Genomic DNA, 23,578 nt, shown 5'->3' with positions numbered 1-23,578 from the left:
CTTACCAAGCGTGCATGCATCCGTGTGTCACTTAAGAGTGGCTTGTTAAATGTAAAACATTAACAAATGGATGATGGGCACTTTCACTGCGGCCTGAATGTAAATACAAACTTTAGTTTGTCCCAAAGTCACACCATTCTAGTCAATGTCATTAGAAAAACTGTTCAAAGGGACAGTTGGATATATTACTTCGGGATTATAGATAAGCTTCCATGTTTTTACTATATTATGCAGGGGAGGGCCTGTATGATTAGAGAATGGAGATCCATATGATAAGGACTATTTGGCCAAGGTACAAAACAGAATGTGTTTCTCTACACCTTTTATTATTTCAAATATATATATGGAGGACTTACATCAAAACTACAGGAGACAGTTAGTATAAATAATACTTTAATCAATGGCAGCAAAACATTGATAAAGTCCATAAAAAGATTCACACGCTGACAGATATCATAGTATTGTTGGACAATGCATTCTTATAACAAAAGGTTACACAACATAGTATCCGTGATAAGCAAAAAGAAACGTCTTTACTTCTTAAGCTATATAACCTAACCTCTCCGGAGAGTTAAAAACACTTCTGCCTTTTCTATGGAGTAAAACGGGGATAACAGCAAATTAGTGTTTGTAGTCATCGGTACACAGAAATTTACATTCCTGAACCTTCAGAACACTGGCAGAAATATAACTAACATATTTTGGTACACTGGTGCCTCAATTCAAGTATTTTCAGAGTTTACTAATGTGATTGTAACCAAGTAAACTTAAATTCCTGCTCAAACTGGACTGGCACATAGGATTTTAAGAGCTGTGTCTGAACCAAACATTCGTCCAGAAGATATTAACATTTCAAAAGACAATGGGTCAACTTCTACTCTCAGATATATCCTTGTTTTACTTCAGTAGATTTCAAAGGGGGAGCGGGGAGAGGCTGCACCTGAGAGCAGAATTTGACCCTTTCACTTTAGGTATTCATCTCAACCTAAAACATACAAAACAAGAATTTGTTTCTCTGAGCAAGTTACTTTAAAGAATATTACACAAAGGAAGCCAAAGTTGTGGACTTCCCCCGCAAAATAACGTCTGCATGGTTCACAATGTGCTCAGCACAGACATTAGGTAAACAATAGCAGGATTTATCTTAAATCAGACTAACCGGGGCTTCTTTTTCAGATTAATTTTGACAGAAAATACATGATTTGTGACAACTGTGTAGAGTTAACCTTGATTTTAAAAAGAATTGCTTTCAGCAACTTCGAAACTTGTCTGAGGAAAGCCCTTCCCAAAGGCTGCATCTAACTGCTCTCCATGTTAGAAAAAAGGAAGAGTAGTTAGGGTCCAAAAGGTTAAGGGTTTAGAGGTCACTCTCCCGGCTGAAATACAGCTAATCGAATAGAAAATTTGTCCTCTGGATGAACCTGTTTCTGCAATTTAGCCGAACTTCAGTAAAATACCTTTTCAGCTTCTCAACGTGAAAGCTTCAGAAAAAAGACGTCTTTACTATGTATGAACTCTGTGCTTTTTGTATTAGAAACAATGATGCGAATAATGCAGGAATATCCATCTTTAATATCACGACGTGGAGATTCAAGTATGGCCATGTGCAAGTCTGAGAACTAGGCTAACCCTAAGGAAGAACAAAGAATTGTCTCCAGGCTCTAATACAAAAGACCAAGGCTCGTAAGATACTTTACTGAATTCTAGGGATGAGCAAAGGGCAGAAATTAATCCCTGACCACAGTTAATTTTGCCAACTAAATTATTTTTGAAGCTCTTACCTTTTTAATTTCTAACCTATATTAAATCATTTTTCCTACTGTTTTCTCAAGTAAAATGTCCAGATAGTAGTTTATTGTCAACATAGTCCAACTAGAATACACTTTTGAACTTTCGAAATAACTCAGAAATGGCTCTCTTTTATATCTTTGTATAGAAATAAGAAGGTTAGGTTAAAAATAGAAGCAATGTCCAGTTAAAATAGCTGGTGCACTGGTATAACCTCTTGACTGTTTTCAGAGTGCAAGAGTAATGGACTGATCTTTAAATCCGTCTACATTAAGGTGTAAGTTAAGAGGGCAAGTTGATTTTGCTCAGTTTATTAGCATTTTAGAAAAGAAATAAGAAAGGCTCATTGATAAAAACTTTTCAATGGTGCAAAAGACATCCCCGAACAAATCAAAGTACATTAGATTTGTTCAGTTATTATAAAAACGTTACATTTTCCCCTGAAAATAACTTTATTTCATTTCTAAACGTTCAATCCAAGATCATTTTTCTTCTTAAAAACGAACACCCCTCCCCAAATCATATTTCCCATCTCTCCTAAAAACAATACTTTAATTAAAAATAGGACATGAAGCAAAGAGTATGTCATCTATTATGAAGATAGAATGGCTTAAATAATGCCAGAAATCGCTTTGGTTTTCACTCTGGATGTTTATTTATCTATTTTACAGCTTTCTGTTTGTTTTTTTCTTAAATTAGGAAACGCTGCTTTAAAGTATAGCGCCGAATAAAGCAGGCATTTAAAATACAATATAAAGAATGTAACTTCTTGATGATACATTTTTAAGATTTAGGAACGCTTTCCTATTTACAGAAAAGGAAATCAGTAAAAGAGACAGAAAAGTTCTGTATGTTCAGGTTAACTGATCATGATGCATATGGATACAGAAAAGAAGGAATACTGGATTTCACCTCTCCTCTTGAGTATTTTTGGTTTGACTGTTTTTCTTTTCTTTCTTTCTTCTTCCTCTTTCTAATTAACAATAAATAAATACGCTAACATAAGCAGAAAAAAATAACCCGTTTTCACTTCATGTCTATGCATTTGTTCTGAGGTGTTATGGAAATGAGCAAGTGTTTTCATCACACCATGAAATGTAAAGCAGCACAAAAAGTTCACAAATACTAGTCTCCTTAGTTTAAATAAAAGACTAAGCCATAGATTTCTGTCTTGAATTTGCCCAAACGCATAATCCCAAAATTGTATGGGGCAGAAAAGACAACAAAAGCAAAATACCGGAATAAAGCATCAAATCTCAACTTTAAAATTCAAAGCTGAACACAGTTTCATTTTCAATGATTTATTACTTTTTTATGGACCGAAGATCTCACTTAATATTTTTCCACTTCCCACTACCTGTAAGAAGAGTTTTTAGGCTGTGCTAACGTAGGTAATTCAAATAAAGTCCGAAGTATTGTCATTTTGTCTCCTTTGTACAACAGTACCTTAAAGCAAGATGACCCTCTTGAGTCTTTAGCTGCTACATGCAGGTTCTGCTTGGATAATGGCAGTTATGTACAGTACAGTTCCGAATCAAAGGATGAAATGGAAAATTTCACCTCTTCTATAAAGTTGTCAAGTCCGTCTGATGGTCCTTGGAAACAGTCTGTAAATGTTGGTTTGAACCAGATGAGGAAGACCTGCCCTTAGTGTTAGGCAGTTTGTGGTCTTTTTTCCACTTCATTCTTCTGTTCTGAAACCAGATCTTGATCTGGCGTTCAGAGAGACACAAAGTGTGGGCTATTTCAATACGACGACGCCTAGTCAGATACCTGTTAAAATGAAATTCTTTTTCCAGTTCTAGGACTTGCTGCCTTGTGTAGGCTGTTCTGGAGCGTTTAGGTTCCCCTCCGGTGGAATTGGGATTCACTGAGGAAAAAATACGTATAACTTTAAACAATCTAATCTTGGCTTTCTAGTTACACTTCATAAAACAAACCTCCCAGGCTACCAAGTGGCTGTTATGTCTGATCACATTTCCCTACAGCAGGCGTGCATGTTTCCTCAGTCTTTATATAGATAGATACTCTGGAAATCTCTTCCATGCTCCTAAAATGGAGTTTTCTCCTGCACAGAAAAGAGCCACATGGGCAACGGCCTGCTTCCTCTGCAATAAAAATTTATGACGAGTATAATTGGCTACCTCAGTTTAAAAACCTCATCTCGTACTAGTCTTGGAAGGACTTTAGTAAACATCTAACCGGATTAGCTTAATCGGGGTAGAAGAGCAAAGTAGGAAAATAATCCTTACCCGAGTTAACATGGACTTTCTTCATCCAGGGATAAACTACTGCTGGCTGTTTAATTGCTGACCCGTTTGGGGTTTTGAGGTTTTGCTGCTGGCTGCAGGCTCGCGAGTTGGATATTGGAGGCGGCAGACAATGCTCTGCTTGACCGGGGAAGTGGCTCGGTGGGCCGGATTGCTCCTGTCCATGACCCCGCGGCTGCACTGCAGAGTCTTGGGCATTGGTACAGCTAAAGGGCTGCTCGCTGTAGTTTGACCGTGGATAGATTCCCTGATGCTGAAAATCAGCGCCCTGCGATGCACTGTAATAGTCGGAGCCCTGCTCAGCTAAGTAGTTATTCTGTAAATATTCCTCGCAAGGAGGAAATTTAGGATCCACATACTTAGAGTTCACCATATACGAACTCATGGCCATTAATTTCTGAAGGTAGAAAATACTAATTTTTCTCGTGTTGTCTTTTTTTCTCCTTCCATAGAGCCCTCCTACTTGCTGTCAACTGAATAAAGTTAGGCATCCATGTGACTGGCTCAGCCAATAGGGAGGCAGGGAGTTTATCACCGGATTTGTGTGCATCTCATAATTTCCACCAATTTAACTAAATATACGTGTAATCAAGTGACCAAAATTCAATATAGTTTATTTTCAAAAGCAGATATTAATATGTTAAGAATATTCATCAAGCGATGACCGCTTCATTGACCCTCAGGTAAATCAAGCTTTTTGTCTGAATTGACTTTTCTAACCTTTGATGCCCTTTAGTCTAATTCACCAGCAATAATTTCAAACATGGTTTGTTACATTTGTCAAACAAAATATCGAAAGAAATAAAGACCGAGAAGCTAAAATAGCATTAAGGGGAAGGAAAATGATAAGGAAACAAGAAAAAGAAAAGACATCAAAGAAGAGGGTAATATGATGTACAATAGACTTGTCCTGTCTTTGTCTTGCAGAGGTCATCCAAAAGTTACCAGAATCTAGTTCTGTTGAATAAAATTAGGCAATCAGTAACTTCTACTTCACTTTGCAAGTCTCAATATTTAAAAAAAAAATCATGCAGATAACAAGGAAACATTCATTTTTAATCACTAAAGTCCAATCAATTGAACTCGAGATGGCATTTAACTTTATATACAAAATTCACAGACGTAATTAGATAAATGCAGTCTTCATTCGTCAATAGCGTTCTTGGGATACAAGTAAATACCTTTCAGTGTTTCGAATCCTTCCGATGCTATTGTCATAAATATTTGGATGAAATCTGTATACTTGATATGAAAATTTTGCTAACATCTGGCATATCAAACTTTTTAAGTGTCTTTTAAATGATTCATTAGTTAATTGGTATTTTCCAGAAAATTTGTACTGATCATGTGATTAACTTATTAAAGTAACAGACTATTAGTAATAGTTACTACTGGACAACAAATAGATATTAAGCATTGTTCTACTGAGTAGTTAAATATGATAGAGGCAGCAAAACTTTTAGAGTTCCCAGTATTCAGCACGCACGTCTTTTGATACCTTCAATATTTAAACTTCTAACCATTTGCAGAAAGGTGAAGTTTTTGCATCGACCATATATTCCCCTAGAATCGAATCTGTGACTATGTGAATACCACACAAATTCGGTTCTACAGGGTATATATAGACAACGTAATAACATTCTGTTTTCATCTACAATATAATAGCCAGGATCATTGCAATTTCTTTATTCCTTACTGTCTTCTGAGGAATGCAAACTATTTTGTTGTGATAAAGTTCTGAAATATGGATTTCATGAAGGATGTGATTTCAGAAAAGATTCAGGTATATTATTATTGATTAAATGGATCTTTATAACTTTGTAAGAATTTGTAGCCACAAATTTCTACTAACATTATTACAAATGATCAGTGAGATCTGGTTATGACTTTAGATGCTCTAAAAAAGAAAAAGGAGGACTTGTAGCACCTTAGAAACTAACAAATTTATTTGAGCATAAGCTTTCCTGAGCTACAGCCCACTGCATCGGATGCTCTGTCATTTAAATTTCCACTAAAGCCAATGGATGTTACTAATCAAATTAAGCTATTTTAAAATATTAAAATGAAAAATAAAGAGGAATTATACATTTAGGCTATGAATCTGAAGAAATTTTACCTAATTTGATCACTTTTTCCCCCCAAAGGATTTCTTTTAATCGAAACAGGAATAAAAAAGGAAGCAACAGAGAGAGAGAGAGAGAAAGAAAGAAAGAAATGGGTGAAAAGAGATTTAAATGATAACTTTTTTGCTTTATTAAAATAGTTTCCAAATTTATCTCCATCACATTATGCTGTCTCTATTATTCCTGTTAGCGAAATGTGAACCTATCATCAAAATTCTCAGCTTAGACACTCTCTTCAGGTTTCCCGTGCGGTAGCGTTTATGGTGAAGGACAGGGCGAGAGGTCATTCTAAATCATTTACAAACATATCACAAAGTTTCATTATTTTTACTTTGTGGACAGCAGCACACAGGAGTACAAAAGTTCATGAATTGTGTCTGACCCAGCTCCTCAGTGCTGTCCTGTGGTCAACCTCTTCTCCTTCAGCTATTTAGTACAAGGAACATCAGGACAAACAAGAGTGTGCGTGCATATTTCGGGGGCATTGCGTTTATCAAAGTAAGGTTTGCTTCGATGACACATTTAACGTCAAAAAGAAAAGGAGTACTTGTGGCACCTTAGAGACTAACCAATTTATTTGAGCATAAGCTTTGGTGAGCTACAGCTCACTTCATCGGATGCACTACATTTAACGTCTACTTTTGATGTGTTTGGGGAAGATATTTTTAAACATCTGCTTTCTAATTATGGCTGTGCTAAGCACTCAACAGCAAGTGCAACTCCAAACGATTTTCTGAGCAAAATCAACTGTTCCGGATTGCTGATATTTGCATCTAAATATTTTAATATAGCTTCTTTGCTTGCTCTTTTTATTAATAGTGCTTAACTATAAAACGCTTAACAGTTCAATATGCTCAACAAGCCAACGCTCCAGAATCTGGTTCAGAGCTCAGCAGAAAGTTTTGGTTTTCAAAAATCGTGTATAGTGTTGAACAGAAAGGATCGATAGCGTTGGAAGAATCACCTCCATATTCTGTTAAATAGTGCCCATTTTCATATTTGTTAGACGCTGTGACCTGCGTTTCACCTTATTGCACGACTTGCTCAGACAGGTCAAAGCCAAAGAGTTATTGATGAACAAAAGCGTTAAATATTCACCTCCTGTTCAACTGCCCATACAAATGCTTTTGATCTATCAGCCTTTTTGTATTCTGGTTCATAATCAGTATGCTAAATGTAGGTTTGTAAAAAGAAAGTAATCCATAGATTTAGGGTCGGCCACAGAATTATATGGCAAGAGCATTCATGCAACCCAGGGCTGAGCTGTATAAGAGAAATTACCTATGGAAGGGAATTAAAAACCCTACAGCAGAGGCAATTGCGTAGTTCAGTCAGAGAGAATTCGAAAAATAATATTGCCATGAAAAATCAACATCAGAACGATCAGCCTGGTATTAAGAAGTAAAAGAGGTCGTTGGTCAGATTGCATGGAAAGGAAGCAGAGAAAAATATAAATAAGCACAGTTCCACTCCTGCACATTACCCCATTCCGTTCACGCTTTGCAGAAATGGTAGGAAATTTAAGTTTAATGAATCCTTAGCAATCTTAGACTTTATTTTTCTCTTAGAAAAAACAAGTCAATCTTCTACTGAAGCATGAAGTTAAAATGCATTTAACTAAGACCTTTGCCATTATTTCAGTCATAAAGCGTCAAAAACAAGCGTTTTCTACTTTAGATTTAGTTGTTGTCTTCGTCACAGATTTTTCCCCCTAATATTCCCTTGTGTTTCATTTCATTTTGAATGATCAAAGATTGGAAAATCAGTAACGTTTGATGTTCCTCCACTGAACTCAAATATTAGCTCTATTCCACTTCCTCGTGTCATTTAAATAAATGTCATATTTTCACTAGCTCAAAAAGACTTAATTGAATCAAAGGATCAGTGATACTACTTAGAATAATATAATTACATCACTAGGCAAACAACTCAGCTCACTAATGCTAACAACATACAAATGCCATTATGCCATTCATTCATTATGCCATTCCAAACGAGTTTAAAATTAGATAACAAACGCAATTGTATTTTGAATCCTTTCCGGAAAAAGAGGAGTAGCCAAGCTTATGAGCAACTGTGGTATAACATGATACATTCAGTATTTGCACAGGGAGGCGCTGTATAGCTCGAGCACGTTAAAATGGTACGACTGCTAATTAGTTTATGCTACTTAAGAGCAGCATAATATGACACCTAGCACCTGGACTGCACTGTAATTATCTATAAAGAAACTGCCCATCAACTTTTAATATTGTATGTGATTATAACATGCACGAGGACAGGCTTAAATAAATTGAAGCCCAAGAGTCTTTGTATACAAATAAAACAACTGTGTAGTCACGTAAAAATGGCATCTCTTCTCTGATTTTCCCAGTCTAAGGAAAAGAATCAGTGTTTTCACGCAATGCTAATTTTGTAAGAAATTAGGAGTTACTTACTGTTGACGTCTTTCCATTGTGTCGAACCTGTTGCAATAAAAAGGTTTGGTTTTGTTATATTTAATAGATTAATAATATTTCTTTACAACATTTATGGAAACATATGACTTGTATACTTGTAAATAGGCTTGTAAATAGGCAGAAAAGGTGATGGCAAATTCTGAGAACAGGCTAGTAGAAATAAGAATAATATTCAACCAGATTTTTATGACTTTCTCCAATGGCTGAAGTGTGCTGGTTTTACTTTCACTGTTCATATTGTATCCTTTTTATTTCAGATAAGAGGGAAAGGGGAGGAAAACCCTCTACTTTCACCATTGGAAAAAGAATAACAAAGGCCTTTTTTTCTTTTGTAATTCACTCACAATCAAATGAGGTATTCAGGTCCACCTTTGATAACTCAAACTATAACGTGTGGCAACACGTCACGAAAACATCATATCCATTCTGAGTCTAGAAGGAACTATAATTCTATTTCAATATGACAGGAGTTACTCCAATATCCATACCCTTTAAGGCCGCCAGTAATTATCCAAACATTAACCAAGGTGTCTTCATCTGCATTACCAGAGGGTATATTTTAGTAGAATTCACCTTCACTTTTCTTTTCTTTTTTAATTAAATAGAGTTAAACAGTAATTTAAACCAAAATTTACGTGCATTCAGACTGATGCTCATTAAAACATATATGCTTAAGGAGAAAATGTCGGTCTGGTTTTATTTTTAACAACTATTTTGCATCATCCATTGCATTGCTACCCCATCTTGGAGAAGTGTTCTATTAATATACAAAGCAATTAACTTGGTAATAATAGTTCACTATATATAGCTTTCCAAGCGCCCCCACCCCCGCCTTTTTTTTTTTTTTTTTTTTTTTTTGCTGCACTACTCGGTTTTCCTCAAGCATAACAGCTAGAACTTGCAATAAGAGTGGAATCTCGGCAGCTAAACACTAAAAAAACACCTTCCCGGGATAGAACAGGGTTAGTTTCAGAATGAGATACTACATTATAATCAGAAATCTCAAACATGGAAAAGCAACCTAATTCCATTCTCTGCCTAGTCCTAGCTACTGGAACTGTACCCGTCCATGTTTACAGTAAATCTGATTCAATCCTTATAATACCAGGGCTAGTTTCAGGAAGCATAAAAACAGCGGAGCCTCTCGATCACGTTTTTGGTCGTATGAAGAGTAATAACGGACTTACTGTGTGCTTTTCCAGTGGAAGTGGGGGACCTGAAAGAAGAAATGTCTCGATGTTCGGATTCAAGCTGAATGTTCCCTGCTAACACTTTCCCTATTACTGCTTCCAGGAACCGAAGCATCTGCACTTGTATGCTCTTAAACTAATTTATGGTGGGAATTATATTTTGGCTTGTCAACTCTCAAGCCATAAAACAAAGTTTATTGGAATCACGTGCCTCTAAATAGCCACTCAGGGCCTATCTCTATGGAACCATAAATAACCTTCAGCTTTAAACTTTTATTCACTAAATAAAGGTTCGCTGAAACTGTTCTATAAAATGTAAATAGTTCAAAATATCAAGGCTGCACGGAAGGTCATAGCTGTATCAATATGACGGCCTTTAAAATAGTATGTTGCAAGGAATACGACTTAAAAGTGGAGTTAGCTCTCCAAAATAGCTATTGGGAGAAGGAGCATTTCTCTGTGAGTATCAATTCAAACCTTTATTTGAATATGTATGTAGCGCTTAGGGACTGGGAAGCAAATCGTAAGGAGAAAAGAGACGTAGTTCATTTAGGGGATTTTCCCCCACCCTCTTTAACCGGAAGTTTATGGCATTTTGGTCAAGCGCCCATGGAAAATGGTTTTGACTGATTAATCTGCTAAACTGTTTCTCTGTGGATTGGTGCCAGAAAGCTGAAGTCTCCCAACACATGTATGAAGCTTCTAAGAAATGTTTGTCTGAAAGGCTTTCGCAAGTGACCAAACTGCTTAAAACAGCAAGGGGCTGGGGCTTTCTCAAGTGAGAAATCGCGAAGCCTGCCACAATGAAATCTTTGATAACTGAAGCTGTAAGGAGGGCTATAAAACAATAAAACAGCTCTGGTGTGAAGGGAGCAGGGTGTGAGTGAGCAAATGAGGATTTCTAAGCACAGGAAGTCAAATGTCACTAGCAGTCCCCCAGCCTCCCTTTGCATAAGGGAAGCTGGGCACCAATTAATAATATATTACCGCGTCCTTTTCAGATTAGAACGTCAGGTAGTAAGTACAGCAGCGTTGGTGAAATGGAGAGGTTTGCTGATTCGTGGCAGAGGCTTGGAGCCTTTTCTTTAGTAAAGTCTAGGTCTGAAAAGAAACAGGCAACTGACGTAAAAGTGTTTGAATGGAGCAGGGAGCTCTTCTCTCCCCGAATCACGCATATGCGTATCTGAACCTCATCGCAGCCGCATATATTATCAAAAATTATTCAGCTATAGATTCAAGATGGTAGAATAATGTCTAGCACGAATGATTAAGTATTTGTTATTGTCAGGAAACCCAATAGTCTGCAAGCAAAACCTAGCGCCATAGTCCGCAATCTGCCTAATAAAGGCATATTTACATCTTATCTTCTTCAATAGTCTCTATGTTTCTAAGCATGGCTTAACAATTTGTCTTTCACTAGGCACAGAGTATGAGGAGTCCTGATTTTTTTATTTATAATAATGTTTCTCTCTTGCTTCCTTTCTCTGACAACTGGTTATTTTGCACTCTGCTGTTCTGCTTTTGCATGGTAAAAACTTGGATTCAAATATAAAGTTTTCGTGTATTCATAAATAGGACAACTCTGTGAAATAGTTTGTTTCTTTTTATGCTCTGTACTGCCTCTGATTCCTGAGAGAACTGTGACAGTTTGGTATTACATTCAGCTATTTAATGACGCAATTAAGAAATGAATGTCAAAAGAAACGTTATCAATCAACCAATGCAATCTAAACAAGCATTCCAAAAATAATATTTTTCTAGATCCTATCTGTGTTTGGACCAAAGGAGCCTTCTGGATGGTTTGCTATATTCACACTTTCAAGGATAGGCCGAATTATAGAGGAACTACCATATTATCTTACTCCAAGAAAGCTATGGACCAATGGAAGTTCCGAATAAATTCTTAGCCAGAACAGTTTGTGAGATTTTAGCTATGTTCATCGTTTTAACATGAGGAGGACAGGAAGGGTTAAATCCTCGCTTACCATATAGAAAATATATCCCTCAAGGGCTATTTCTTCCAGATCTTCATCTGGGCACTATCGTACCCCGTGAGCAACAGCCTTGAGAATGACAGACCGATAGAATGGAATTGGACAAAATCCTAGAGAAAGTCCTTCTAGCTGAGAATAGGCCAGAACCTACATCGCCTGTCTACATAACAAACCAAATGACTGCAAGTGGATTTGTGGGTGCGAGAGGAATGGAGAATCAAACCAGCTATGGGATTGCAGAAAGCTAACTGTAGGGAGCAAAACAAATGCAGATCTCTACAAAATATTCAGATATGTACAGGCAGGTTCTTGTCTTACTATAACTTGGGCACTGTAACATTATGGGTCTTTCTGCAATGTAATGAATTGATGGTGAGTGACTATCACACACACCCTATATGAGATGTATCAGTGTACTAGTGAATATACGAATACACATTCTGAAATAGCATTATGAGCCTTGTGTAGACGATTTAGAAGAATACAATCAATACCAAGTTTATTTCAGTCTTCCTACTAAAGCACAGCAGCTAAAGCGTCAAAAGTGCTGACCAGCTGAAGCATCCAAAGCTAATTACATGAAAGTCCTACAGGTAATTATTACGTGACACCTAAAGGTAAAAGTGAGCTAATCACAAATAGTTCCATTGCAAGGGCGGAGGAAGTGATTGTAGATCAGAATCTAATGGGAAACCGTCATTGTCTAGGCAGGTCAAAAAATGAAGGCACCAACTCATGGAGTCTGAGAATCATGTTGTAGAGGAAATATTTTCTTAATACAGCAGGGAAAAATGCGTTTGGAGCTGGCCAGATCCAGAGATCCACTGAGATCATTGTGGTACAGAAAAGAGGGGAAACATTATTGAACTGAAAAATCTGGCAGGTTAAGATCATGAGTCAACTCAGCTCATTTATTAACAGTGTAATAAATTAACAGTGTAAGATTTTCCCTATCGGCATGCACAATCACTTTAGCTACTTTTGCAATAACCCGGACAATATAAGAGAAATGTATAAAGTGGAATTTGGCTCTATAAAGAGAGGGAAAAGACCAAATAAGCTGTGGGACAGGACGCGTGTGTTCACTAAGATGGCAAAGAACATCATCAGGAAGAAAACATGGCACAACTGGACGGTTCTCAGTGAAATATTAGAACATTGAAAAATTGTGCCGTTCAAAGCAACACACCACTATTAAGCAGCTAAAAAGGTGTAGCAGACAGAATGCACGTGCAAAGGCTGGAAGACATACATTATTTAGCCTTAACAGTTAAGAAATCAGAATGGAGGCAACAATTTTAGGCATGGATACAACCAAGTGATTCAACTATCCTGAAAGACGCATAGAAGATCCAGAAAAATTGGGAGCTAGGAGAGACTGGGGATGTGAGGTGGCGTACATAGAGAAGTTCTACAGAGAGTAAATTGGAATATAAATCTTACTAACTGGGGTATGGAGATACTTTGCATGCTGCTGAATAGCTCCAGTCCACAGATTTTAAACAAGGAAATATGAAGTTCTTCCTGCCGAACTCATTATGAAGTGCTGGTGTGTCTTTAAAGCTCTGGTCAGGGAATACGGAAGGCAGATTTTGTTGTTCTAATGAGAAAATGGATTTTGGAGGATTCCGAATAGTACCTGCTTTTCAGATACGGATGTTGCTGATCTTAAAATGGAACAGAGACAATAGAACACTAGAAATAGTAACGATAAAGGAGTGGGATTATTGTAATGATTTGTATAGAGTGCGACTGGCTTTTATGGTACTTGGTGGACATACAGACAAGGATCCTACCTCGAGGAATTTACAATCTAAATGCGACCAGGAGCTGTGATGTTACTATATCACCTGCGTCAAAGCTTTCAGCTCAACCTATTGTGCGATCTTTATGATGGCCAATAAATTAGGTTACATTATTTTATCAACATTTATCCAGATATAGGAATGTGTACTGCTCTTGAAAGTAGATGTGAGGGCTTTCAATGAATGCCTATGAAAGTAGAGGTCCTCATCCCCAGCAGTAAGCCTTTGGAAACAAGTAAAGCGAACAGTGCCAGTGAGCGGGGAAAGTGGGTTGAGTAGGAAGATCAAAAGGTCAAACACGTTGACTCTGGCTGAACATCTGAACCGGTGTAAGGGTTAGGAGTGAGGATGAGATGGAGCTCTACATGGAGTCCACAGGGTGTGAGAGCTGCTGTAGGAGACCAGGCTCACCATGTACTGTGCCTATACCATTGAAGGGCACTGAGGAAAGAAGGGAGGGAGCTAAGTGACCAGGAAGGTCGTGCTGGTACAAATACTTGTGGCATGACTGTGAAAGTTGAACCCTGAAGGATGCACCAGAGAAGGAGACAGGGCGATTTGTGGGTGAATGGGCTTTTACCACCACTGTCAGAGAGAGGAGAGTAGACAGATAAGTGGGAGTACTAGCCCAAAGTGAGACTGAAGGGGAAATGCAGTAGGGGGTGCTGTAGCCGAGATCAAAAGGAGAGCAAAGGAAACGGTGACTGAACAACATCAAAGACCTGGCTGATGACACTGGAGAGCCCCTAATCGTGAGCACTGGTGAATCATAGTACAAAAGGCAGCCTATATACCCTCATAAATGAGGACTGCACGTGATGATAGTGGAGGCTGGTAGTGTTTTAAATGTCAGTGGCCTGCAGCAGACTGGGCACTGCTAGCAAGACAGTGAATAGCTCTTTGTATGGGAGGTATAGTGCTCTTCTCATATCCTTTAGGTAGATTTGACTCAGAGAATTGGGCCCCCTGTTGAGGTGTATGTTGGAGGGTGGGAAGGGAGGCTGAGTGTAGCTTGAAGAAGGGTCAGCATCAAGAGTTTAATGACTCAGTTGATGATGATCAGTACAACTTCATTACATCAGTGACTATCTCAGCGTTAATCACAGTGGTCCTACCAACCCACTGTCGAACCGGATTGAGGGGGACAAAATGGATGTGATAAAGGAAACGGATTTCCCCCTTTACAAAAGGTTTGCATCGTACACTGGACGATTCCCTGGGAGGGTCAAAGGAAGGGAAAAACGCATCTGAGTCTTTCCCGACTGTAAATAGTCATCAGGAATTGTATCTTGATGGCTGTTTCTGCTGATTGCCAGGTGAAAGCGTGGGCGAGCGTAATATGCACTTAGCAATGCTCCTGTGAGGCTCAGGCACGGTGGAAGCTCATGTAGAAGGAGGTCTCCCTGTGACTGCGAAACAGCAGTAGTTTTACTCTCTGGCTAAGCTAAGGGCAATTCTTAAAGACAGAAAACGGAGGCTTGTCCTACAGCGCCTTCTCCTGGACGAGAGGCCGGAAAACAAAGTGGTTACACGCACCCAGGGAGAAAGGCCTCCTGGTTTCTCAGGGACAGGTTCCCCAGTGAGACAGCTTTGAATGATCGGGGGCGGACGGCGGACACCGAGAGAGAAGGAGAGGGTCTGTGGGGAAAATGTTTTCTGAAAACTTGGCCTTTTTGACGTAGCCTAGATAAAGTCTGATGAGTTAATTCGCACTACACAGATAAACACATAAAAATATCAGTTCTCCAAATGGTTTACAACATTACCACATAAATCAAGGGATACTACCTCTCCTCCTCTTTGATTTTTCTATATGCTGTATCCAAACGAAGTGATAAGCAAGAGTCCAGGGATCACATAACCCGCAGGGGCGGGTTCTTGCCCTTGTTTTCTGGGGTCCCAATGCTTATGCATGCCAACACTCATCGGAATTATAGTTTATTTTCGACACAAAAACTGAGAAAGCCGATGCAAAAGGCAGAATATGATTGTATAGCTTTGAAAGACAAAAAGATATCAAACATCTGGAAGGAATATGTTCATCTGCAAAAAAAAAACAAAAAAAAAAACAAAAAAACCCACCTTCCTTGTACTTAGGGGCAGACTCTGCCAATTTATTCACTTTGAGTGGCACCTTACTCTTCGAGTAGTTCTATTGATTTCTGGCCTAATAAAATGCCAGGAGGAGAAAAAAGCATAGGACTGAAAATAACAAATAACTGATGTTTAAAATAAACCTGTCTCTTTCCTGACAAAGGAGTAAACGCCGGGGCACATTTTGCCAGCTACTCTGAAGGAGAACTCCCCATTGCAGGCAGTGCGGGATGCTGCTTTAAAGGTGATTACACTCTCTGGCCCAACGTCAGGTATAATAGGAGCCTTTGGAAAACAGCGAAAATGAAAGAATGTCCAACATTAGCAAATATAGAATCAAAAGCGCATTGGGCTTTTTTTCCAACTTGCTTGGGTTTATTTTTCAATTTTTAAAAATTTATTAGCCAATACCTGCCTATAGTGTAGATGGATCTATCTGTCTGTCTATCTCTACACATACAATATAAACACCCATTATCAGAATGCACGTATGTATGCACAAACAGAGAGAGAGAGAGAGAACTAGAGAAAAATAACATCTTTCCTAATAATGAAACAGGTAAGAATGCATACATAGATGTGAAACATTGGGCAGTTTTCCTTTTCATTAAAGCCTGCCAAAATAAATTGTTCTTCTTCCCACCTTCACCTTTGCAAGCACTTGAAACCATTTTTCATGGGAGCTGATATAATCACCGGTTCCCTCTGATTGGCAAACTAAGTTCAGACACTGGAAATCACATGTTTCTTGGAGAATGTAGAACGCTTTTATTATTTTGTTATTTCCCCTTTTAGAATTAGAGATTTGAGATTCCTCCCTTTAACAAGCAAAATTGACAACGTGCATCAATGAAATATATTTTTGTTGTATCGTATCTACTTTGGTGATTCTTAGTACAAACTGTACCGAGCTGAATGGTTGAAATGTTTACTGTGCTTCATCTTTTCCTTTAACTTCCAGTTTTTTTCCTCTAACACTGCCAGCAGCATTCACTGCCGCACTGCAGTAGAGCAGTAAATACCTTTAACAGCTGCCTGCCAGCCAAGGAGTGAAATACTGTCTTTGTTCTGATTTTTTCTGCCCCAAGAGCTCATAAAGCAGTCCATGAGAAATATATTTCTTCGAGAAAACATGATTGGAAAATAAACAAATCGCTGGATTCTAAGGCTCAGGGAAAAAATCTTGTATTAATTTTTCCTATTAGGTGCTTTATGTTCGCATCCCCCCGCCCCCCAAGGATATTCACCAAGCATCTACGGACACTCACTCAGCTCATTCATCTATGTTTTTCTTCTAGACAAAAAGTGAGGGAATTTACTTACAAAAATGAAGCATGGGCTATAACTTTATCTTTAAATATTAAACGAGTGTTAATGAGGTCTGGATAGCACGACTGGTTCCTGGTTGCAGTTTCCTTGATTATGGTTATTCTTTGCAGAGTGTACGCCATTAACGTCTATTTAATGAATCCTCTATTTCCTTTCAAAGATTAAATTAATTATAGAAATCAATATTCACATTGTACTTCTCACACCTGCTTCATGTTACATTATGAACACTTTGCAACCAAATAAATAGACACACAGATAAACACATATACTTTCTTTAAAATGTTTGCAATTTAGAAGCACACACACACACACACAAACTTAGCAGCATGTGTGTGTTTGTGTATTTTAAGAACAGAAATATATCGAGAGAGGTAAAGAGAATTGAATGCCGTCCCTTTTCGGAAAAAAGCCACAAAGTACCAAAGAAACTGTTCAAAGGGCGTGTATATAAATACAAACCCATTATCTGTATATATAATATATACATGAGCATATTTTTAAAATTCGCCCTTGCAAAGTTATAGGGCATTCTCCCCACCCACCCAGAAGCTGCTAATAATTTGAAAACATTTTTAAGAGAGTGAATTTTACAAAATTTTAGAGTTTTATTACTAATCGACTGCATAATATTACCTATACTAATAACTATATCACATGAGGAGTCATTCTGAGAAACAAATTATTAGCTAATGCATATTTTTCCAATTGATATTGTAAATTGTTGCTGTGTCAGAAGTTATTTCCCCAACCTGTCCTTTTAAATCAAACGTAATTATGGTGTTGCGAAAGGAAACATATAAAGCACCAGAAAGTTAAGAGTCTTCACTTTACTCTTTATAGCAAGCTTATGGGATAGTAGACCTATTGGAAGGCACACACAGTGAGGGATTGACACTGTTTAATTCTGAAGGCTTCAAAATAGCTGTCCTGAACCCAGTAGAATCCTTTCTATTTTCATAATCAATTCTGAATATTATACACAATGCTTATATTTGACATCATAAATGATTGCTTGTCACCTAAATAATGCTGTTGTAAAATGTTCTATGTATATATTATATAATATGTCTTGACCTTTTTCCAGAATTGTAAACATTAGATGCAATACAACATTTCTATCACTGAGGATAAACAATTACATAATTATTATATATACATTTCAAAATATAGTTTGTAATAGGTAGATTATAAATATTTGCATAACACAGAAAATATATATTATTTGTGTATAATATCTATATATTTTTAAATTAATCTGTTTATAAAAGTATAATTAACTTATATATGTAATTTTACCATTTACAAATCGTACCGTTAGAACTGTTGTACTGCATTGCATTGCATTGTATTGTATTGTATGTTTACAACTCTAGAAATGGTATACGTGAGTACGTTTATGTGTATTCCTTGTATCAGTATAATACATGGTATGCAATATATTAATAAAATAAAATCAAGACAATATAGATCTGGAAAAAAATCGCCCTAGATAGCCCTGGAAAATTAAACACACAGTAGACAGTTACTACAAAGCTTCTTAAATTCTGAAATATTCATTAACTTCAGAGTCTTATATTTTCATTATTATAAAATTCTGCCTTGTGATGAATAAAGCTAAGCAGCAAGAAATAATCAGATCACATACACATCCTTTATGGTTTGATATAATTAAAAGCATAGAGAGAAGAGTTGCTGTAAAATATTTATATTCAGTGTCAACGTCACTCGTAAATTGCTAACAGCATAAATCCAAAATAACTGAGAACTGATAGCATTATTCATCCAGGCTCAACACTGATAACTTTCATGTGTCATTCAGCGTTGCAAATTATTAATGACCAAAATTCTGGTCAGAAAAACACCTGTTAATCTGTAGTTATGCAAATGAATTCTATAATCTGGAGCACACTACAAAATCATTAGACTAAGCAATGCGTCAAAAAGCCCTTTATTGGAGCAAAGCAAAGAATATCACACACATTAAAATGTCTGTTCTCTATCTTTGAGTAGCGTACACTCTGCTTCAACTAAACTTCCTGCTTCGGCAGTCAGCAGAGTATTTTGATCACCTTCGCCACATTTTCCTAGAGCTTGCTCTTCGAGACAGCCCTTCAACAAGACCAAATACACCCCAATAAAAATAGTTTTGAAAGTGGTGCTTGCTTGTGGCTTAAAGGATCAGAAAATGCCTCTCAGACAGGTGACAAAACAGGCAGGGGCAGTTAGCAGCCACATTCAGTGCAGTTAGTGACCTAGACTCGAAGATATCTGAGTGCCTAAATGAATGCGACGGCTATTACTGTCCCGAACACTTTCTTTTATGACTTCTCAAGTCATCTGGTGGCGTCTGGGTTCTGGGGAGCCCTGTAATAAGGCAGAAATGAATGAATTCCTTACCCGCTTGCTGCACTGGAAGAAGGCAGGGGAGCCGAGGAGGATCGCTGTAATCCATTAGACTGGTCGGTAGCAATCCGAGCCGCATAAAATAAAAAGGCAAAAGACAATGGGGCTAACAGGTACAGGGAGAGAGCTCCGGGAGCCAGCCTGGCAGACTGGGACCTTGCCGCTCGGCAGCGAGATGCTCGCTTATGAGTCCTCAAAATAGCTGGAGGCTGACAAGGTAGCAGCCCGCAGGAATCGGGCGAGTTTTTTTTTTAAAGAGCCCTGATCTAAAATGGATCAGTACACAAACATCATAGCGACTATAATACACCTCATCGGAGACAAAGGTTAGAAAAAGAGGGGTTGAGGCTCTCAGAAGGCAGAATGCAGGGGGAAATTCGCCAGGGAAATCAGGAAAAAGGCCATGAAAGCCATCACTGCCTGCACATGACCAGCCTCAGCCAATGACGAGCCCAAATAGGTCATAAAAAGGTCTATTACCAAGTTGTAAATTTTCTTCAAACAAAAAGGAATTTACTGCAATTCCTTGCGGATTTTGCACATACTGCTTACCAGCGCCATGTTTCTTTTGCCTGCTCTCTCTCTCTCCCTCTCTCTCTCTCTAGCTTTATTTCCTGTCTTTCCCCTATTTTCCGTGGCATGGCAGATCATCTGTGCAATCTGACTTGGTCGTGTAATCAACGCCGCTGAAGAGTCGCACTCCCAGGCAGAGAAGTTATGGAAGAAAATGCAAAAGAAATCCGGGTTTGTTTGAAGCGTGCTTATTTCCACAAAAACACAAGCCTGCGTCCTAAAGTCTCTGGAGTCCTCCCAGAAGTTCTGGTGCCAGCGCTGTTCAAAGGGGAGATCCTCTTCCCTACCTGTTATCTAAATTTCTTGGTTTTCATATACCAGGAGTGTTGGAATTTATTCCTAATCCGTTTTTTAATTTATGTAATTTATATTTTCCCCAAACCAAAAGAAACAGAACTGCTTTAGCGCCCCTACTGAACTGAAGCTCACTGATAGCCTACAAATAAACTGAGCTGGAATAATTTCTTCCTAACTAGTCTCAAATTTTTAATGCACACAGGTTGCTCAGTGGCTTCTTTAATTCGAAGGTGGAATCTTCCACGTTGTTTAACTGTTGTGTGTTTTTTTCCATTTTTACGTGAGTTTAATTAACCCGTTTGTATCTGGAGAAAACAGCCATGTGTATGACATTTGCCGCTCAGAAAAAACTTTGATTTCTTAAAAATTGTCCCTGGACCTACATATGCAGATCGGAGCAAAACCGCCAGACATTCCTGGGTGTTTCCTCTTCACGTTTTGACATTAGGACATTGCTACGAATCCTCCCCTATCAGCATCCAAGATAATTGTGCAAACAAATGGAAAATAGAGTTTACAATAAAGTATCCTGAAATATATACACCCCCTTCTTTAATATTCTACATGAGTGAATTACAGGTGAGCAAAGGGACATCGAAATGAATGTCACACAAGTGCAATACACACAACAACGTCCATGCATAGAGGTATCAACAGCAGTGATATTTTGTAATTCACTCTTGTAAAGCACAGATGTTGAAAATTGAAATTAAATCGCACAAATAAAAGGTGCCATTTTTATAAACTGCTCTGGGGGATTTGTTTGAATTGGCGCTGCATCCACTAGCACATCGAAAACACTTTTCATTCCAAATGTTGCCGCTCCCTCTGTAAATCACAGGACCCGGATTTTACGGGGCTGTATGTTGTCACACTGTGGGCCATTTTGTGCCATCGATGTATTTAGCGGAATTCCACATTGATATCCGAGAGCCAAGGGTACGAAATAGCATTATAAACTCACAAAGCCAAAATTAAAAGTGTTTTTTGGGGGCCCCTTTCCCCAAGAACGAACGAGATGGATATACTCTGGGGTAATATTGCTAGCCCACTGCAAATAAATTGTACAGAGTGCGTGGACGTTAGTTCCTTTTCTTTGCTGGTAACCTGTTTATACACCTCTCTAGAAAAACATGCGAACAAGCAATTTTTAATAGATATTTGTATTTTATTCTCTCTGCTTTGAAAAATAGATTTATTTTAGAATCAAATATTTGTCCACAAAAGTCTTCATCCAGATTGATACATATCAGTGGGATAAATAGCCACTTTAAAAAGCAAGATTCGGGTTTATAGACTACGGTAGTCATTGGTACGCTAGTTCAGACATTCCTGGCCTTTCAAAATGGCTTTCCCTGTGACAGGATTTTCCTACATATAATTTAGTCAAGCCAGTTTTGGTCCGGAGGAAAGATGTTCATGTTGTCTCCGGTCAGGGAGTATATTTTTACCCCTGATATTAATATATATATATATATATATATATATATATATTCTGTTTCCGAATATCAGGTTGCCTGTAAGTCTACATTACCAAATCACACAGCCTTTGCTGACACTAGGGGGGTACTGGTGTATTTATGCAAATTCATGCAGCAAAATGTTTGCTTCATGGATTTTCTGCAGTTTCCACACGTTTAGGAGTTTTAACCAAGTACGAGATCAAACTTTTCACCTTTATAAAATAGATCAGAACAATAGCTTTGCTTGAATCGCTCTCCTTCAAGGCTGTTTTCTTTAGATGAGGTTCAGTCTGAAGTATACAAGTGCACCGGAGTAAAAGAAACCAGTTAACCTGAATTTTATAAATCCTTGTCCAGTGCCTCTCTTTAGGCCATATTTCACACCTCCTTAGATCGTGTCAAATCCGGGAAAACTGCACTGCGTTCAGTGGAATTACTATGGATTTTCAGGTTTCAGAGCAGCAGCCGTGTTAGTCTGTATTCGCAAAAAGAAAAGGAGTACTTGTGGCACCTCAGAGACTAACCAATTTATTTGAGCATAAGCTTTCGTGAGCATCCGATGAAGTGAGCTGTAGCTCACGAAAGTTTACGCTCAAATAAATTGGTTAGTCTCTAAGGTGCCACAAGTACTCCTTTTCTTTTTGTGGATTTTCAGCGAAGCAACTGAGATTGGAATTTGTCCCACTAATACAGTTCTCACTCCTGGCGGATCCTGCACCACTGAATCAAAGGGAGCAGGATCGGGGCTTGTCTGAACTAGCAGTTTGGTCTGAGCAAACAGCGCAGCGCAGGGCTGCACACAAATTGGGCTGAAGTGTGGGCCATTTCAAAACCTCCCTACACCCTCCTCCCCCACCCCAGTATACATTACAGGCAACTGGTATTTACACAATTTTAGATTTCTGCTTCCGCGAGGACACGTTTGTTTATCAACCAGATAATTTAAGAGCGGGAAGCCATTTGTTGCACCACTGAGTGCGTTCCTGTGGTTTCTTTGCACGAAACATAATTCATGTAATGTGGGAGGGACTGTGGGGAGGAGAAGGTTCTAAGCAAAATCTTGATGGAGACTATGAAATAGAAATCTTCAGCAGACAAGGATTATTTTCACTTGGTCCGATCAGATCACGAGAAATATCATGCCTGGGGGAGAAAAATAGTATTTTCTCTATCAGAACAAAAAGATATCGAAGCATTATACTAAAGCAGGGGGACTTGCTTTTTGATCAAGTTTGCAACTGCCTCTCAAGCAAAAACACAAGTAGCATGGTATACTTTTCTTATGAGATCCTGGGGACCTTACGCCTTTTTGGAGAGATCCCTTCACATCGCCTGTTCTAAATATAAGCATTTTCCTCTGGGCTGTTTTATATTTCTAAATTTCAGGATTAATGAGACTACACGATACCAATCCCCAAGGGTTTTTTTTTTCAAACAGCCCCACACGAAATGAGAGAAAACCAAAAATCAGAAATATACAGGTAGCTTTGTTTAGGGGTTAAAAGGGCCTTTCCCTTTTCGTTTGTGCTTATCTCGATCTGCACTGGTCTAGGGCCGGATCCTGCAAAGATTTACTTACTTGAGTAGCTTTTATTCATGCTTCCAAACCTAGTAGACACAAGAGTACTCATGTGAGTAAAGAATACTCAGATGAGTGAGGTTTAGCAGGATAGGAGTCCTGTGTTTGGCTGCGTTTTCCTTTAAAGATAAAATAAAAGTATACCTGTCCAATAGCATCGTGCGGTTATGTGCCAGAGACTGAAATAGTTGATGGATAAGATTTTTGA

At 38.2% G+C, this 23,578-nt stretch overlaps 2 protein-coding genes across 7 annotated transcripts in view; both read right to left on the bottom strand.

Moving 5' to 3' along the window:
* The window catches only part of HOXD3 (homeobox D3), a 42,422-nt gene extending 22,890 nt beyond the window's left edge, over positions 1 to 19,532 (bottom strand). For 3 of the 5 annotated variants that reach the window (XR_007359166.2, XR_007359165.1, XM_048869891.1), the window contains exons 1-2: positions 19,453 to 19,514; positions 8,620 to 8,646 (exon numbers count right to left, since the gene is read on the bottom strand). The gene's annotated coding sequence lies outside the window, so the exon portion shown is untranslated. Of the gene's footprint in view, positions 1 to 8,619; positions 8,647 to 9,827; positions 9,918 to 19,452 lie in introns of those variants that run through there. The other 2 variants (XM_048869892.1, XM_048869893.1) reach the window with 2 other exon arrangements.
* HOXD4 (homeobox D4) lies at positions 377 to 19,516 on the bottom strand. 2 transcript variants are annotated; one of them, XM_048869896.2, is made up of 4 exons: positions 19,453 to 19,516; positions 8,620 to 8,646; positions 4,041 to 5,015; positions 377 to 3,658 (listed from the first exon to the last, which is right to left on the bottom strand). In XM_048869896.2, exons 3-4 carry the CDS (start codon positions 4,447 to 4,449, stop codon positions 3,354 to 3,356), a joined length of 714 nt encoding a protein of 237 aa, XP_048725853.1. In that variant the 5' UTR covers positions 4,450 to 5,015; positions 8,620 to 8,646; positions 19,453 to 19,516; the 3' UTR covers positions 377 to 3,353. The 2 variants fall into 2 exon arrangements, with proteins under 2 accessions (XP_048725853.1, XP_048725854.1); XM_048869897.2 differs by lacking the exon at positions 19,453 to 19,516 and adding an exon at positions 9,828 to 9,884.
* Positions 19,533 to 23,578: the final 4,046 nt, after the last annotated feature.

The sequence above is a fragment of the Caretta caretta genome, chromosome 11, assembly GCF_965140235.1.
Source record: "Caretta caretta isolate rCarCar2 chromosome 11, rCarCar1.hap1, whole genome shotgun sequence".
Taxonomy (NCBI): Eukaryota; Metazoa; Chordata; order Testudines; family Cheloniidae; genus Caretta; species Caretta caretta.
Note: the sequence above shows the minus strand (reverse complement) of the source record. Positions and strands in the feature narration are given on the sequence as shown.

Bases quoted from the DNA above. Each gene is read 5' to 3' on its own strand.
- HOXD4 (XM_048869896.2), bottom strand. From the start codon at position 4,449: ATGGCCATGAGTTCGTATATGGTGAACTCTAAGTATGTGGATCCTAAA. The intron at 3,659-4,040 runs GTAAGGATTATT...TTTTTTCCTCAG, and splicing joins GAAAGTCCATGTTAACTCGG to TGAATCCCAATTCCACCGGA.